This window comes from Telmatherina bonti (genome assembly GCF_933228915.1).
Source record: "Telmatherina bonti genome assembly, chromosome: 6".
Lineage (NCBI taxonomy): Eukaryota > Metazoa > Chordata > Actinopteri > Atheriniformes > Telmatherinidae > Telmatherina > Telmatherina bonti.
This window is the reverse complement of record NC_136624.1, coordinates 32045832-32062889: the sequence shown is the minus strand read 5'-3', so window position 1 is coordinate 32062889 and position 17058 is coordinate 32045832. Positions and strand designations below refer to the sequence as shown.

Sequence of the window (17058 nt, the reverse complement as noted above, 5' to 3'; positions counted from 1 at the left end):
TCACAGAGGGGTTTGTTTGATTTGTGTGTGTGCAACACATACCTGTGCAAAGTTTTAGGAATTTTCTATGTTTCTCTTTATGTTGCATAGAAAACACCAAGTGTCTTTCAATTTTGCTCACAAAAGGTTTTACAATGCCAAGAATATTGTGTTATACCTTGTAGAAAGCCGACAAAACCCATGGATGGTATTTATAAGCATCTTTTCTTTACATTTTATAGTTAAACTCCTGCACAAACCTGAATGTCTACATATGAAGAAAGTTCTTGTAAAGTCAAGCAGACAAGGATAGAAATATTGTTTCAGGTTTTTAGGGGACACAATCTCTAAAGAAGCTGTATTTGTTTATTTTATCAACATCAAGCTCAGCTCCAGTACGCCTGTACCTCTGAAACTGCTGGCTGCAAGCGTCAGGTTGTCTGCAGATTTTCTGTCTGCGATGATGACAACAGCACCCGGCACCCTCAGTCTCCGTCCGGCTCGAGGAGTGAGGAGGTACTGTTGGGTGAATGTCACTGCCTCGCCTTCATAGGGAGACAGGGAATGTCACAGTGTGTATGACAGCAACATGATGCAGAAAAAAAAAAACCCCAAACACTGACCAATGTTACTGCCTGGGCTTTCATCAAATGGTGTGGACTGGATCTCTTGGAACAATGTGTCCGAACTGCTGTGATGACTGAGCAGGAACCATATTTTGGGTCTAAAGCCATAAACCACGATCCCCACCTGACAAAACAACCACAGTGTTGGTGGATAGAAAAACGCAGCCGTGCCTGCAGCATCTTACAGCTGTCAGTTTTCCATCTGGCCATATGCTGCCAATCGTACCTGCGAGTCACGGGGTCCAATAGTGGCGAGTGACCCAGCTACACTTGTGATGAGCTCACGCAGCGGTCTTGCAATGCCAATTCGATCGGTGGATGCAGGCACCACAAACACCACATCCAGACGTCCATCCACACACACTGAGGACAAAGTAGTTTGCAAAGGATGAATAAATAACAGGTTGTTTGTTGTGAAAATCGCTTGAAAAAGCCCATGTAAGGGTTACCAGTGCGTCCATCTACAAAGATGTCCTTTCCCAGTCTGTTGACAAAGGTGGGCTGTATGATGAACCTGTAACGTCGGCCCAAACGCAGCCCCGTCACCAGGTAAGAGGTGGATGAGGGAGGCAGTGTGACAGACAAGCCTCGACCATTATCTGAGAAATATTTACAGTTAAAATGATCAGCTGTGAGGGTATGGACAAACAAAAAAAAAAAGGAAAAGAAAAAAAAAAGTTCCACCTGTCTCATCTTTCCAGCGCAGAATGTAACCAGTAGCACCCGGAAGAGCAGTCCAGTCAAGCCGCACAGAATTCTGAGTAACCTCTGCTACTCTTAAAGTAGTGGTAGGTGGGGAAGGTGGTGGGGTATTATAACTAGCTGCACACATGGAGACAGACATTTAAGATATTTATAACTTGCAGGACCAGAACTTTGACTATTTGCTACATTTAGGAGCTTCATTTAGTTCACACAGTCAGAGTGTTTAGTATGCAGGAGGTTATTTAAGGCTAAATTCGACATGTGTAAAATTCTTACGGCCCCATGCCTCAGCTTATGTATGGGGGGGGGGGCTTTGTAACAAAAGTACATTTGAAACAATTTCAAGACTGGCAGATCTGCGAACAGAAAACCAGGACTTACGTGTGGTGACTCTGACAGAGACAGGGGTTCCTTCTCTGTTTTGCACTAGAGCCATGACCTGAACCTCATACTGGGCTCCAGGGTCAAGCTGGTTCAGTTCCACTGCCGTGACATCCCCACCCACCAGCTGACTCCTCTCTTCACCGCCTAAAGCAGAACAGAGCAGGTTTAAATAAAAACATGCAGCTTAAAGATGATTATTTTACATGAAAGTAAAGGCCTTATTTCTAATGGCTTATCTTGGACCAAAAATTGCTGGTTTTCATACTGATTTCTAAATCTTACTGCTCACCTTTAAAAGCTTACCCTGCCCTGATATACATCTCCAACTTACTGGCCTGACATGTTCCCTTCAGAGCACTGAGATCCTCTGATAACTTCCTAATTATTCCCAGATCACAGTTTGTGTCAAAGGGACATCAGGCTCTTTCCCAATTAGACTCCCCATCTTGGGAAACCTATTACCCATTGCTCTCACTTGCAACATCTCCTAATATCTGTCATGGCTCGTGGAGGTGTGGGGACTGAACGGAAGGAGAAGGGCAATTTGCAGGAACAAGGTTTTAATCCTCAAATTAAACTGAAAAGAAGACAGGAAGGAGCCGAAACAGACAACTACAGACAAACACAACAAACCAGACAAACAAAAGTGCAGCTGAGGAGTATAAATACCCAGAGGGAGTAACGGAGAACAGGTGAACTGAATCAGAAAATTAAAATCAGGTGAGCTAATTAACAGGAAGCAAAATGGACAACAAAACACAGGGGAAGAAAACTACAAAATAAAACAGGAAACCAGAACTAAAGCACCAACACAAACACCTTTAAATCCTTCTTTAAAACTTTTCCTCTTCCGAGAGTCTTTAGTATTGTCTGATGAACATCTGTTGCTGTCTTGTCCCCTGCTTTCTGGTTTAGCCAGAATTTAATTGATGCTGCCCAATTTTCTCCTGATGTTGTTTATGTTTAAAATGGTTGTACTTGATTTTATATCTCTGTTATTATGTTAAAGAGTTTGCTTGTCCAGAAGAACTTTACGGAAATCAGTTATTAATATTGATAAGAATAGCTTATCAAGCTTATATAAGAAACAAAAATGAAAGAACACATCACACAAGATCCAGGAGATATCCAGTTCAGTCTTGGATCTGTTTAGGGAGAGGCAACTCTGTTGACCCCAGTCTGTTGCTTTGTAACAAGGAGTTTGGCGTTAGAGTCGAGCAGATCACAGGAAGCAGTGTAGTGGTGGAGATGGTCAGTTAAATGACTGGTTAAAGGAGGGTTTCAGGGTGAAGAGAAGGATTTTATACCAATCCAGAATGTATGGAAATCAAGTGAGACTTGTAAAGAACAGGGCTGATCTGAGTGTACAGGCGTGCAGCATAGTTATGAGTTTACTTCAAATTATTTTAAGGTTTGATTCTGGATAAGATGATGGATCAAAGTTTGGAAAAAAAGAACAAAAAAACAAAAACGTACCATCGGTTCTCCTCCAAGACACACGGTATGCTGTTGCTCCCTGCACACCGACCCAAGTGACCCGGACGACCTCTCCTCGGGTCTCCTGGATTTGCAGTGACGTCACAGACCCAATAACTGACTGATCTGATTCTGCCAGTCAGAACAGGACAATATTTGGTTGTTTTTACAGCAGATTGTTTTGGCAGCAAAGATGCTCTTAACAGCAGTAATCACTTGAAGTATTCAGTAACATACCTGTCCTAACATTCAGAGTAGAGGGAGTTCCCTCTCGAGAGCCAATCAAAGCAGAAACTTCCACAGTGTAAGCTGCGTTGCCCTGCAGCCCATCAATGGTGTAGGAAGAAACATCCGCAGCTACCGTCCGAGTCGTTTCAACTCCTTCAAAACATCGCACAACATCTGACTGCAACAGTACGGTTCAATGCTACACTTGTGTATTTGGATACACTTTATTGCTGTCGTACTTTTAAAACAAATCATTCCTTACCATCATCACGACGCCAAGTGATCTTATATCCAGTTGCCCTAGACGAAACCGACCATGCGATGCGTATCCTCTGAGCTGAAACATCAGTGATGCGAAGGCCTTGTAATGCTCCATTGGAAGGATTAGTGCGTGCAGAAAGTGTGACCGCTTCTCCAACACGCTGATCAACAACAACTGCAACACCAACTACCAAGCCCTCATCAGGCTGCAGGCCATCTATGGTAAAGGAAGTGACCTCTGCTCCCAGTACACGGGACTGTTCTGCACCTGCATCAGCATCAGCAGAAATATTCATAAAATACTCCAAATGCAGATTAAAATTTAGAACAAATATCCAAATATAGATATGATAGGGTTTGTAAAAGTGAACAAAAAATAAGAACTGAAAAAAAAAAGCTAATTTAAACAGAGGACAGACTTTAACACTTACCATTGCCTTGTCTCCAAGTAACTCTGTACCCTGTTGCCCCGGTTACACTTTCCCAGGCGATTCGTATTCTCCGACTGTTTGCGTTTGTTACTCTGAGATTGGTTACTCTGCCTGCACCTTGTTCTGCAATAAAAAGAGAGAAATGACAAATGTGACAGGAAAAAAATAGCACTACACTCTCTTACAACTATTCCAAATGTAATTAACATCTGTACTTGGTAGTGTCATTCATTTTCTGAACCGCTTAGTCCTGATTAACTGTCGCGGGGAAGCTGGAGCCTATCCCAGCAATCACTGGGTGAGAGGCAGGGTACACCCTGGACATGTCCCAGTCCATCACAGGGCCAACACAGAGAGACAACCAACTTAGACAAACCAATTAACCTAACATTCATGTTTTCATTCAGATGAACTCCACATAGAAAGGCTATCATTCAATTCTCCCCCACAGTTGAGGCTCGAACCAGTGACCGTCTTGCTGTGAGGCCACAGCGCTAACCAGTGCTGCCCGTTTGGTAATGTTTCCAGACATGTAAAGTACCAGTGAACACACAGCAGCTTTGGTTGTTGTTCTTTAGGTACTGATAAAAATGTCCTGAGAATATCAGAGTGAAAAAAGAAGTAACGGATACATGCGAAACACCAAACCCTTGCTCATCTCACCTGGTTTGATGTAGACCGTAACCGTTTCTCCTTCATTTTCTCCCACCAGCGCCGTGACACTGACACCATACGACACTCCCACAATCAGATCTCTGAGGTCAAGGGTCGTCTGGTTTCCAGGGATGACTCGGATTTTCTCTGTTCCCACTAACAGGTACCCAGACGTAGCATCCACAACATGTTAATATTCACACAGGACTGACGGAAATGAAAACATAAACATAAAATAATGAGAGTTATCTGTGTACCCTCTGTGCTCAAGATGACGACTCGATACTGTGTGGCTCCAACTACACCCGTCCAGCCAAGTCGAACTGTGCTGCCCAGAGACTCCACCACTCTCAGGTTGGACACCTTTCCCACTGGCTGCTCTTCTGCATCATCACAAGGTGAAGGCACTCATGATAAATTGTTGCAAGCATAAGTAACCTTATTTATGTATTAATAATGAATCCATCCAGAAGCTTCTGGCTGACCTCTTGATGTGGTGGAGACTGGTGTCGCCTCCTCACGGCCATCAAACAGGGTGTACAGAGTGATGAGGTATTCTGTGTTGGCTTGTAGACCTGTTAGCTCATAGCTAGTGGTGCCTCTAGGAAAGGACAGGCTTTCTGCCCGGTTTCCTGTGGGGGAAAAAAACAATACTCCAGGATCAGATGGTTTATATTCATCACCTCCCAAATAGTTTTAATATTTTAAACTCATTAAAGTAGACTGAATATTAAAGTACTTTCAGGATTCAATCTATTTGTGTTAAAATCAGGATCACTGCAGCATTGAATATCCTCCCTTTCCAGTTTAGGTAATGTAAAAAAAAAAAAAAACCAATGATAAGTTTAATGAAGACGTTCGCAGCACGCAAAAACACCCCCTGAAGCTTGAGTCAAAAAATATTTATAGTATGGACCTGTGAGTTTTATTTGATTATTTTTGCTATTCTTCCTAAACCTCATTAGGAACCTAATTTTAACAGCTGTTAAAATAATACTAAATATTAGCTGAACAGCTGTTGCAAAAAATATAGATAGTACAGTAATTGCATAAACAGTATGTGTTTTTTTTTTTTCCTTTCCTGGTGAATAACTGCTTATTGCTGTTCAAAACTGTGCAGTTCAGTTGAAAAAAGACCCTTTGGGCTTAATGCATGTTTGATGCCATTTTCAACTCAGTCCAGAGGGGAAAAAAAGAGTAATAAAAAGCCTTGAAAAGAATTTCAAATATGCAGAAATTTAGCTCCAAGCGTAAAACTTTAGAAATCAATAACTTAAACAGTAACTGAGCACAAGCTTAGGGATTCTGCATGCATGACAGAGAGACTTGGGATCAAATGATATAGCTTGCCTGAGTATCTTTAAACATAATAAATAATTCAAATCACATGTTGATGTATGAAATTACCACCATTCAGGAGATATTTTCGGTTGTCTACGTGATCATTCAGGACTACACAGCCTGGCGTGTTTCCAAAGAAATATAAGTGTTATTATGCTTTTGAGTGACAAATAAATGTGTAAGCATCCATGTCAGATGCTGATCTGACCTTCCCCTTCCCTCCACTCCAGACGGTATCCCCGAGAAGACTGAATGAGTCTCCAGTTGAGGCGGATTGAAGTCGGGCTGATGGTCGTTGCTCTGAGGACCTGCTCCTCCTGACGCTCTGAGAAGAACACATCATAAGACAACATTTCTATCTGTATTCAGCAGTTTATTGGTTGATGTAAATTTCTTCTGTTTAATGACGACAACGATAAACTGCAGCCGACACACACTCCATTAAAGGTGCAGAGACATACATTCTAACGGTATGAGAGCGCCTCTCCTTACTTTTGTTTTATGCAAGTGTAAGCAGTTCAAGTCAAGTAAATAACTTTAATATATCATTACATAAAACCCTGCAGGTTTATCTTACAGTTCAACACTGACACAAAACTTTACATGAAAATGACTAAAAGCTGTGATGGTTTTCATCAAGTTTATTTGAGACACTACACACTAAACTTTGGGGGGCGTAAGTATTATATTAGAGTTTTGGATTTGTTTGAGAAAATACTTGCATTAATTACAAAATTATACTGCAAGTGTGTTGATGGGCACAAAGAGCAGCGTTTTGTGCTTCTTTTGTATAAATAGTCACAGTAACAAAATGTTTATGCATACAAGTTGAACAAATTCCTGCCAAAACTTGGGTGATTTTTTTTAAGGGTTGAGGAATGTGTTACAATATTCTGTCCATGTACCAAAGTGAAATTGATTAAAACCCAAAGAAATATTTCATTTTAGACACAAATCCACACCCATGCTCTGAGGCTGGGAGGAAAGTGGACAACTAATGATTATCCAAGTCGGCTTTGCCAGACAAATACTTTCTCTCTGATGCTGACAGGTCTTTTCTTGTATCTGAGTTCACATCTGAGGCGGAAAAAAAATCAATTGTCTAGTATGACATTCAGCGGTTAAAGAAAAAAAAGACAGGAAGATGAAAAATGACAAATGGCCGCTTAAGAAGATAAAGTTAGAAGTTATAATAGTGACTTCACACGTTATAGTGCTTTATTTTCATTGAATGGTTGCCTTAAGGAGCTACAGAGGAAGGTTTGCAACATGTTGGGCTTCCAGTCTGTTAAAGATAAAAAGATTATTGGTTTTGATAAATATATCAATAAAATGACATAAAAGTTATGTATAACTAAATGAATATTGGTGTTTTCTTTTTGTTTGATATTCACTGACAACCTAAAAAAAGTCAGTGTTTTTTCCTTTCGGAATGAAAAGCAGTCAAACACGCAGACATCAAACAAGTGTTTCTGCTGGTCTGCACAACAGCAAATAAATATAAAAGAAGCCAGGCAAAGTTTAGGTTACTGTGGTGGACTACGTCAAGCTCTGTTTACATGTTACTTCTTCTCATAGCAGAAATTTGTCCACAAAGCTGTCAGGCATTCCAGGCAGCTCTCTGCTCTGCTCAGGGCCCCTGCAGTGACTCACACTTCAGTCAAATAACACCACCAACACAATATGGGTATTACTCATGATAGCCACATGGTATGTGCGCGTATGTCCGTGTGTGTGTGTGTGTGTGTGTGTGTGTGTGTGAGTGTGTGTGTGTGTGTGTATACAAAGGTAGGTAGGTGTGCCTAAAACATTCCCAAACAGACCTAAACATAACATGTGGAGGCTTTTCAGAAGAGAAACAAACAGTGGAGAAGATTGCTGTAAATCTCTGTAGCAAACCTGCTACAATTATTGTCACTGACATTTTGCATTTTTCCTTTAGAGAAGCATTAAATTGCAGAAAATGAATATGCAGCGTAAACACAAAAGGGTTCATTAGTAGGGGTTAGTACAGCCACCTCACAGCAAGAAGGTTCAACACTTGACTGAAGCGCCTCGGTGTGGAGTTTGCATGTTCTGTCTGTGCATGTGTGTGTTCTCACAGGATATTCTGCCTTCCTCACACAGTCCAAATACCTGCATGTTAGTTCAACTAATGATTTTAAATGAACCCTAGGAGGTGGGTGGTTGTTTGTCTCATTTGTGTTGACCCTGTGATGGGCTGGCAGCCTGTACCAGGTACCAGGATGTACCTGACCTGTGGCCTAATAGCAGCTGGAGTGTCATCATGTTTGTGGAAAACGACTGAAAACACACTTACCTATTTTAAATCTGGCTGTTGCTACAGGGCCCTCTGTGTTGCGCTCATAGAGCGGGATGATGGTGACAATGTATTCAGTATCTGGCAGCAGCCTGGACAAAATGTAGAACTCACTGTCGCCAGCAACCTCCACAGTCTCAACGTTACGGCCTTTTCAAAAGAAAAGCGTTTATTAAAAAAGGACCACTATCAAAAGTACAAGATGTCGTTTTATTTTTGTTTTATTCTGACCTGTAAACGGCCCCCAAACCAAACGGTATGCTTGTGCACCACTGACACCTCTCCATCGTACACGAACGCTGCCCTCTGACACCGTCTCCACTGACAGCTGCTGCACTGCCTCCAGGCGCACTAACACAAAAAAATACACATGAGGACGTCGCTAATGTTTGATAATATTACTGAAAGCCATTCACAACAAGCCGCAACAGTATCATTATACACAAACTTTATCAGCTGAAGTAGCATTGATTACTGTGAATTTACTGGTAAACATAACACTGAATTACACTCTGCTCACCAGTATAGCCAATCAGACTGCAAACATTCATCACAGTCAAGCAAAAATGCTTAAGGCATTGTTATAGATGATCAACTCACATGTGCGAGCGTTGAGGATGGATGGAGAGGCAGCATTTCGGGGAAACAAGGGGTAAAGGTTGATGACATACTCTGTGTCAGGCTGAAGAGACTCCAAGGTGACAGTTGTGGTCTCTGCAGACAGGGACTGCTCCAGCAGCTGATATGTTGGCTGACCTACTCAGCAGATAGAGCAAATGAGTGTGAAGGACATGTGGAAGGTCAGCTCATGAGCTAAGACCATGAAAAAACCCACTGCAGCATCATCTGGCAAAAAATGAACATTCGGCATAGTTTAAAATATGACTCGATAGCAGACTTCAGCGAGTTCTCTGCCTTTGAATGTCTGATGAGTCTGAGGCTTTCTGAGCAAAGATGTGCATATCCTGCATGTGGATGTCTGCATCAAACTGGTTTGTATGGATTATCACTGTTAGAGATACACTTGTCTCCACCTCAACAGGAACAGGTAGAAGCATTCCATCAGCTTTTACAGGATATACACAGTCCGTATTTAACAGGAAAGTTTTATTAGTCATTTCCACAATTTATTTTGTTTTTATTTGTTTATCTTATACTGTTTTGCAATAATTTTATTGCAATACAGTATAAGATAAGTCTTGTGTTTAAGCTATTATAATTAATAACAGCTTACACATAAGACTCCTGAATGAAAAGATAAAAACAGTTGACTCTAAGAAGCTTAACAAATGGAAATATCTTCAGATTTCAGACTCTTTACAAAGAGTTTCGGTTAAACTTTTCTCATTTTCTCCTGTGTAAGTAGTTGTTGAGATTAGTGGGTTAACTCGTAGGTAAGTGAATTTACTGAATGTGATTAGGTAAGGCACATACCATGTCTCAGTGCTGCCAAAACTAACCAAAGACGCCAACAGAATGCAGAAGAAGAAGTCCGGATTCAAGAAAAGTTTCTCTTTTTGTTAACACAGCCTGACTTGATCTTTCTCCATTATTAAGAAGTTCATGCAGACTAAAAAGGGGATGAATCACTAAAAAGAGGATGAATCAAATCTATTTTAAGATGAATCAGAAAACTTGGAAGTGTATGAATACATTCCAATTGCAATTCGTCTCATACAAGCCAGAGGATGAGCCTAGTGTGAGAATCTTCTGGCAAAGAGCTGAGACTGGCATTCTTGCCACATGTTCACTGGGAAAAATTATATCAGCCCTCAGGGGCCACTTTTCTCTCCTGAATCATGGCGCAATCACCCAGGTCGCTTGACACACCCTGTCTTTAAAAAAATGCAAGGATAAGATTACTGGCACTTCTTAATACAGGTTAAAGTCTTCTCAGATGGTCTGATTTGCCAGCCAGTGAAGATACATGTTTGTGATATTTAAGAGAATGATTGAGGCAATAAAAATCCTTACATACAGTCGGTGCCTGGGGGGATTTAGGTGTTAGAGAAGCTCATGTTCATCATACTCAGTCTAAACTGCTACACATTCTTGACAAGGTTCTAACTTGCCACCAAGTTAAGTGTTATTGTCTATATTAACATCTGTCCTTCAGCGTTACTGACATCTTTCATTCTGCCTTCATTTTTCAATTTTATTTTTATTTGCACGTTAAAGGTCCCATTATGAACTTTTCCCAACAATTTCACATGAATACAGATGTGAAACAACATTCTTTTCAAAAGTGTTTTAATCTGCATTCATCCTTGGTCTTTAATTTCAGCCATTCCAAAAGTGGCTCTAGTGATTTCTACTGAGAAGGAGCTGTTTCTGTGTCTGAACCTTTTAAATGAGCGGTGCCTGTCCACACCCACCCAACATCCTTCTCAGAGCCGGGATGCTGCTTTTGCTAGGGCCCACTCGGTCAGTTAAGAGAGCACGCTCAGCCAGCCGGGGGGGCAGGACAATGGCGGTATCTACTACCAGGGGGAGTGGTTCATTCCTTTCTTGAGGTCACAAAGGGATAGATCTCAGACTCATTGGAGCACACATTAGGTAAAAAGTGGAGCAAACTAATGAAAGAGGTGACAGAATTGTCTTGTTTTTGGGCCTCATACACAGGCTATGTGGACACATATGCCTGTTAAAAAAACCTATAGAAAGAGAAATTTGCATCAAATGGGACCTTTAAAACTCCAATGCACATGTCAGCTGAGAGGCAGAAAAAAGCGAGAAAGACACATCGGTGCCGACGGAAAGCAGATAGAGATATGGGAGAGTACCGACCTCGTGGTCCATAGGTAATCCTGTAGCCTTGGACAGGCGATGAAGGCTGATCCCATCCCACAGACAGCGAGAAGAAGCTTGCCTGAAGCAAGCGTAGACTGGAGACACCTGGCAATGATCCTGTACGAGCAGAAAAAACGTGAGAGGTTGCTGTACTGTTTTGGCAGTTTTCTCTCAGCTGTCATCGTCTCTCTTTATTTTACGCACTGGTTCGCTGCTTGGCAGAAGAAGACTCTCCCACACTGTTGGGGTACTGAGTGATTACTGTTACCAGATAGTCTGTTCCCGACCTAAGATCTCGTGCAGTGAAAGACCTCTGACTAGCCGGGACAGTGGTCTGCAAAAAGAGAAGAAATATAATTGTTGTAAACGGTCAACCATAATCATGCCTGCCAAGTAGCACTTCCCTTCAGTATGCAGCACTTCAGTCAACAGTATCTACATTAAAGAGGATCCACCCATCAGACATGTTTTTACTCAAGTAGAAAGGAATTTGGCTGAGAAAATGATAACTAACTACCTCAGTCTGGTTCATACACATGCTGATCTTCATCTGCATGTGATATCCTTTAAAACCTGGACTCACCTGACGCAATTCTGTTACAATTGGCTGACCCAAGCCAGAGAGCGGCACATACTGAATGGCATAACCACTCACAGGACCCCCAGCGGGATTCCAGCGAAACCTGAGCGAGTCAGTCGTTTGGCCAGTAAACTGGATGTTAGATGGACCAGAAAACGCCTCTGAGAGGAGAGCAGGAGGTAATAACATAATAACACATGAATACGGTTATAATCCTATATGAGACACATCTGTAAATCTGATTTAGGTTCTAATGTGACCGTACCATCGCTTACGTAGACGCCTCCAGTTACTGAACACACTCGAGGACTTACAAGAGGAAGAAGTGTGTTCAGAAGTTTAAAGTCCCCAACAAAGGAGGTGAAATCGCCGCTGGGCTGCGAGGAAATCTGAGCCAATTCATTCCTGTCTGCACTCTTTATACCTAAATAAAAAAAAATTTAAAAAAAAAAAAAAGTCAGTGAAAAATTGTATATGCACACACACATACATACATACATACATATATATACAGTACATACATATCTCTGTAAACGCTTTCTGTGCATAGATAGATATATAGATAAATGGATAGATAGATAGATAGATAGATAGATAGATAGATAGATAGATAGATAGATAGATAGATAGATAGATAGATAGATAGATAGATAGATAGATAGATAGATAGATAGATAGATAGATAGATAGATAGATAGATAGATAGATATTATTTATTTCATGAGAGATTTCTCATAAAAAGCACCTACCAACTGCAAAGACACTGACTCCCTGACTGCGCAGCTTCTGTGCTGGCTCCTGCACATCGTCCTGTGATTTTCCATCTGTGATCAGGATAGTCACCTGAATAAAAGAAGAGAGCCCACAGGAAGGATTAGTGACTTCAGCAGTTTGTTGTGAAATAAGCAACACAATGTATGCCATGACAAAACACCATAAAATGGCCTTTAGACCTTTGGGACACCCCGACTGGAAGCAGGGTTGAAGAAGTTGTCTGCAACAAACTTGAGACCAGCTCCAGTTCGTGTGTTTCCACCTTTATAGTTTAGATTCTGCACCACGTTGACAAGCTCAGTGCCGTTTGTGTATGCATTGAAAGTGAACTCAACCCTGGAGAAAGAGTATATAGTACATGATTAGATCATCGTGCCACAGCAGTAGAGTCGTGAATGAGGCAAAAATCAATCTTGTCAATCACCTTGATGTGTCGCTGTACTGTACAGCCCCAAAGCGAATCCCTGACTCGCTGACGACGCTTGCAAAAGGTTTTACAATGCCTGCTATGAAGCCCTTAACCTGCAGGAAGTTTGCTCGGCCAATGCTGGAGGAACCATCAATCAGGAAGACAATATCGGCAGCTTGCACATTATTACATCTGCCTGAAAAGTGATGGACAATAAACAAGAGCTCATAAATGAATTTATATATAAGACAAAAACATAAAACATACAAAGCATTTGGTGTCTTCAAATGGATTGGGATTTAGGTGCCAGTGGTAGAAATTCATTAGGAAGATTCAACCTAAATAAACCAAAATCTGACATGAAGTATTTAACTTTACAAATTTCACCATGTGACCAAGTAGGCAACAACTGGCTGAGCGTGTCCAACGCCGCAAGGCGGTTACAGGGTGTGTGATGTTTTTCACCTTTTTTTTATTCTATAATCACAAAAGAGACTCTCTCTTTTCAATTAAAAGTTGCAAACACAAGATTAGTTAAGTTGTGTAAAACTGAGCGAATTTCAATCTACACACACCTCTTCGACTAATTAGTTAAGTTCAGAAGAAGCTTTGTTTCATTTCTGAATTGAGCTGTTTAAACTACTTACTATACCTTGCTAATAGCTGGAGTTCAAATGAAACAAACTTCCAAGCATGGATTAAAAGGAAGAATTCTGTAGATGGCACTGGGAGCACCAGTTCTGCTCCAAACCAATACCAACTGGCCGATCAGGATGATACAGAAACTGCATTCTGGTCAGCGTGGACACTCAGACTGGAGTTGGGCTGATCAATTAGCATTGGAAATACTCGCTGATATTGCCAAAAGTCAGAAAAACAGAATCAAGTATTTCTGTCTAAACACCATCCAACACCACAGAAACAGAATCTTTTTTATTTCTGCCCAACACCACCACACACAGACACACAATGTTATGTGATGATTGCTTTGAGTTGGCAGGCAGAGAAGCAGCTGCATGAGTTGCTGTTGTGCTAACATTAAGGATTAGCAATATGTCAGCAATTTGGCATTATTAGCCATTTGTAAACTCCATTAGCAAAACAGCAAAATGCCTGATATGTAGCTGGATGAAGCTGGATGGCACGAATGCTGCCAAATCAAACACTAGCACCTTTATAAAGAATTAGGGCTCCCATCATGTGAAAGAGTACGAGGCGTTTGTCAGCTTAAAGGAAAAGCACAATAAACTGCAGCAACAACATAAACAAGCAAATATTTTTAATATATGTGAGAAATTCCCCAAGGAAGGCAGAAAGTCACTACAGTAACAACAGTTTAGGATTTATTAGCTATGCTAGGCCTTTAACAACAACATCATGTCAAATTCTGTAATAAATATAATGTGTTTAAAGGGCTGCACAATTAATCAGATTTTGATGGTGATTACGATTTTGGTGGCCACAATTAAACAAACCTGATCATCAATGATATTTACATTCAAAACGCGAGCTCTGCTGCATGCGTCTTTGATCCCACAATTCTCAACCAGTCGTCTGCCAACCACCAGGGGGCGAACACGTGGTTAAGGCTTCATTAAGCTGCCTAACTGCCGAGCGCGCACATCTTTTACCAGCAGCTAGTTAAGTATCGTTGGATTGGTTGGACATTTGAGGTCCGCATTTTTCCTGTTGTAGGTAAAACGGATAGTTTTGATTAAACAGCTGATCGAGGTGGTAAAAAATATAAACACTTTTACAAAATGTGTCATTAAAATACACAAACTCCGCTATGTGCACAACGTGCCCTGCACGGGACGAAGTTGCTCGTTAAATATGAAATAATGAGCTTCACTGCACAAAAAGCAGACATCGCCGTCCACATTGATCCACCCCGGCTTCAGACAAAGCTTCTTGTGGAGGATGTAACAAGTTTTAGACTTATGAGAGTAATGTAGAGTTGCCAGGTAGATTGTTTACAAATGGTGTATTAAAAATACATATTTTTCCAGACACAATGAATGGTTGTGATTAATAATCGTGATTACAATATTGCTCAAAATAATCGTGATTATTATTTTGGTCATAATCGTGCAGCCCTAGTTTAAATGATACATTCAATAGACCTCCTAATAGAATAACTCAGATATCAGATCAGGGCTCGATATTAGCAGATGCCCAACCATCAGGTGATGGAATTGTCACTGGACAGAAAAAAGTGGTATTGGAACATCCCTAGCTTAGACTACTGCTAACATCAGCACTGTAGCAAGAGATTTAGGTGCCTACTCCATCATGTCCCCTCCAGTTCGTCCAAAACATTTAAAGGCATGCTGCAATCACTCATTTGCAACCATTTGTTATAGATATTGTTTTGATTTCTGCTCAAGCAGACTCAGCTTTTTGTTTTTGATCATAGCAGCTGTGAAGTACATCTCCCTCTAAGCAAAGGTGAGTCAGACAAGCATGGTGCTGTAGCATGATGGAGGAGACACTCCTTCACCAGAGCATAATGTTAATAAAGGGAACAAAAAACTGTATTTTTTTTTTTTTACAAGTCTACAAGAAAACACTGTATAGTCTACTTCTTAGTGCATATTTGCTAATGAGTTTCACAGCATGATGTTCATGAACTCTGACACAACTTCTGTATCAAGATTTAGATCTCCTGGCAGAGGAAGAGTGAAAAATGAAATCAGCATTTTACCCTGAGCTTCAGCCTGTTTAATGCAGGACAGCAGAACCGTTACAGTGAAAACCCAGCTCCACATCTTCACAACCTGGACACAAAGAAGAAAAAATGAACTTTTTAAAGATACAAATCTCTGCAAGCAAACATTATTAATTATTTTAGATTTTGTACTTTTTCCTCCAACATATTAGTCCAAAGTCCTGTAACCACAGTTCCTTGGATAAAAATGTCCCAGCCTGTAGCTGTTTAAGAGTCACCACTAATGAAAGAGCAGTTTCTTTTGTGATCTCAGCACTTTTGTCTTCCGCTGTAACTCATTAGTAATAGGCTCCACAGCAAATGTTGGGTTGTTCAGTGTTATTTGTCAGATTGTCTATGTTTTCTCACAGATGTAGTCATTGTTCCTGCCTGTACCTGCTCACACTGCATCTTTGATATCCTGCCTGCTGGCCTTATAGCTTTCAACATGTTTCCATGTTCTACAAGTCTGTCTGACAACAAACTGATCTCTCTGTTACTATATATAGTCTGCTTCTGCTCCCAGCTGTAGTTGCTCTTGTATGTTCAGAGATTTGGATCACTTCGATGACATAATTATTAAAGTAGAATATGATCAAAACACAAGATTCTCAAGCAAATTAAAGAAGCCGCATTTATTCAGATTCACATAACTGCTCTCTCTTCTGGTACAATAATCGTGCCACACATTTATTTCTGCTGCCAACTGGGAAGAACCCTGTAACCCCTATAACTGAAGCTTTCACAATAATTACTTATTTTAACATGCAGCCATGGCTTCAGTATATCTGTGGCTTTTTAATGCAATTTATTATCGACTAATAACGACATTCTTGTCCATCTTTGCCCTTTCTGATGTGAGGCATATTCCTAATTACTAATTAGAAAACTATTAAATAAGGCTGAGAAGTGATTCACAAGCAATTAATATTACCTTGAATAATGACTTCAAAGATGAAACCTTGGGAAATATCATCACATTTCAGCATAACCATTTATGACATTATCTCTGTGTTAATAATCCTTAATTTACTGGTAAATAAACCTGATCTGCAGCATTGAAATATGAGCATTCATTAATTTGTGGATCATCTTAAACATTTAGTCCGACTAAGGGTCGGAAGCTGGAGCCAGCAATCATCAGATGAGAGTCAGGGCACATCTTGCATAGACAGGTTACCAGTCCAGCACAGGGCGAATTATGAACAAATAAATTTAAATATATGGCTGTTTCAGTGTGTTGTTTTCTCTTTCTAAGATATTAAATAACCACTGAACTCACATGAGAGAGACAAAAGTAAAATGCAACAGTACCCAAATATTATTTCTTTAATAACCACGACAACCAGCTTTGTATCAGCACTAAATCTGATTATCTGTTTTGTGACTTTGT

The 17058-nt window shown here is 40.7% G+C and overlaps 1 protein-coding gene across 1 annotated transcript in view; it reads right to left on the bottom strand.

Moving 5' to 3' along the window:
- The window catches only part of col7a1 (collagen, type VII, alpha 1), a gene marked incomplete at both ends in the record, with an annotated part of 65707 nt that extends 49592 nt beyond the window's left edge, over nt 1-16115 (bottom strand). The window contains 25 exons of the mRNA XM_079242122.1: nt 387-524; nt 603-729; nt 832-968; nt 1055-1204; nt 1692-1838; nt 3171-3296; nt 3408-3551; nt 3661-3927; nt 4091-4213; nt 4754-4900; nt 5002-5127; nt 5230-5376; nt 6294-6410; nt 8406-8555; nt 8637-8756; nt 9006-9161; nt 11193-11312; nt 11400-11529; nt 11779-11936; nt 12041-12199; nt 12525-12618; nt 12729-12885; nt 12974-13154; nt 15663-15735; nt 16062-16115. Coding sequence (XP_079098248.1) covers nt 387-524; nt 603-729; nt 832-968; nt 1055-1204; nt 1692-1838; nt 3171-3296; nt 3408-3551; nt 3661-3927; nt 4091-4213; nt 4754-4900; nt 5002-5127; nt 5230-5376; nt 6294-6410; nt 8406-8555; nt 8637-8756; nt 9006-9161; nt 11193-11312; nt 11400-11529; nt 11779-11936; nt 12041-12199; nt 12525-12618; nt 12729-12885; nt 12974-13154; nt 15663-15735; nt 16062-16115 — 3448 coding nt within the window. The remainder of the gene's footprint in view (nt 1-386; nt 525-602; nt 730-831; nt 969-1054; nt 1205-1691; nt 1839-3170; nt 3297-3407; nt 3552-3660; nt 3928-4090; nt 4214-4753; nt 4901-5001; nt 5128-5229; nt 5377-6293; nt 6411-8405; nt 8556-8636; nt 8757-9005; nt 9162-11192; nt 11313-11399; nt 11530-11778; nt 11937-12040; nt 12200-12524; nt 12619-12728; nt 12886-12973; nt 13155-15662; nt 15736-16061) is intronic.
- Between the last annotated feature and the right edge of the window lie 943 nt (nt 16116-17058).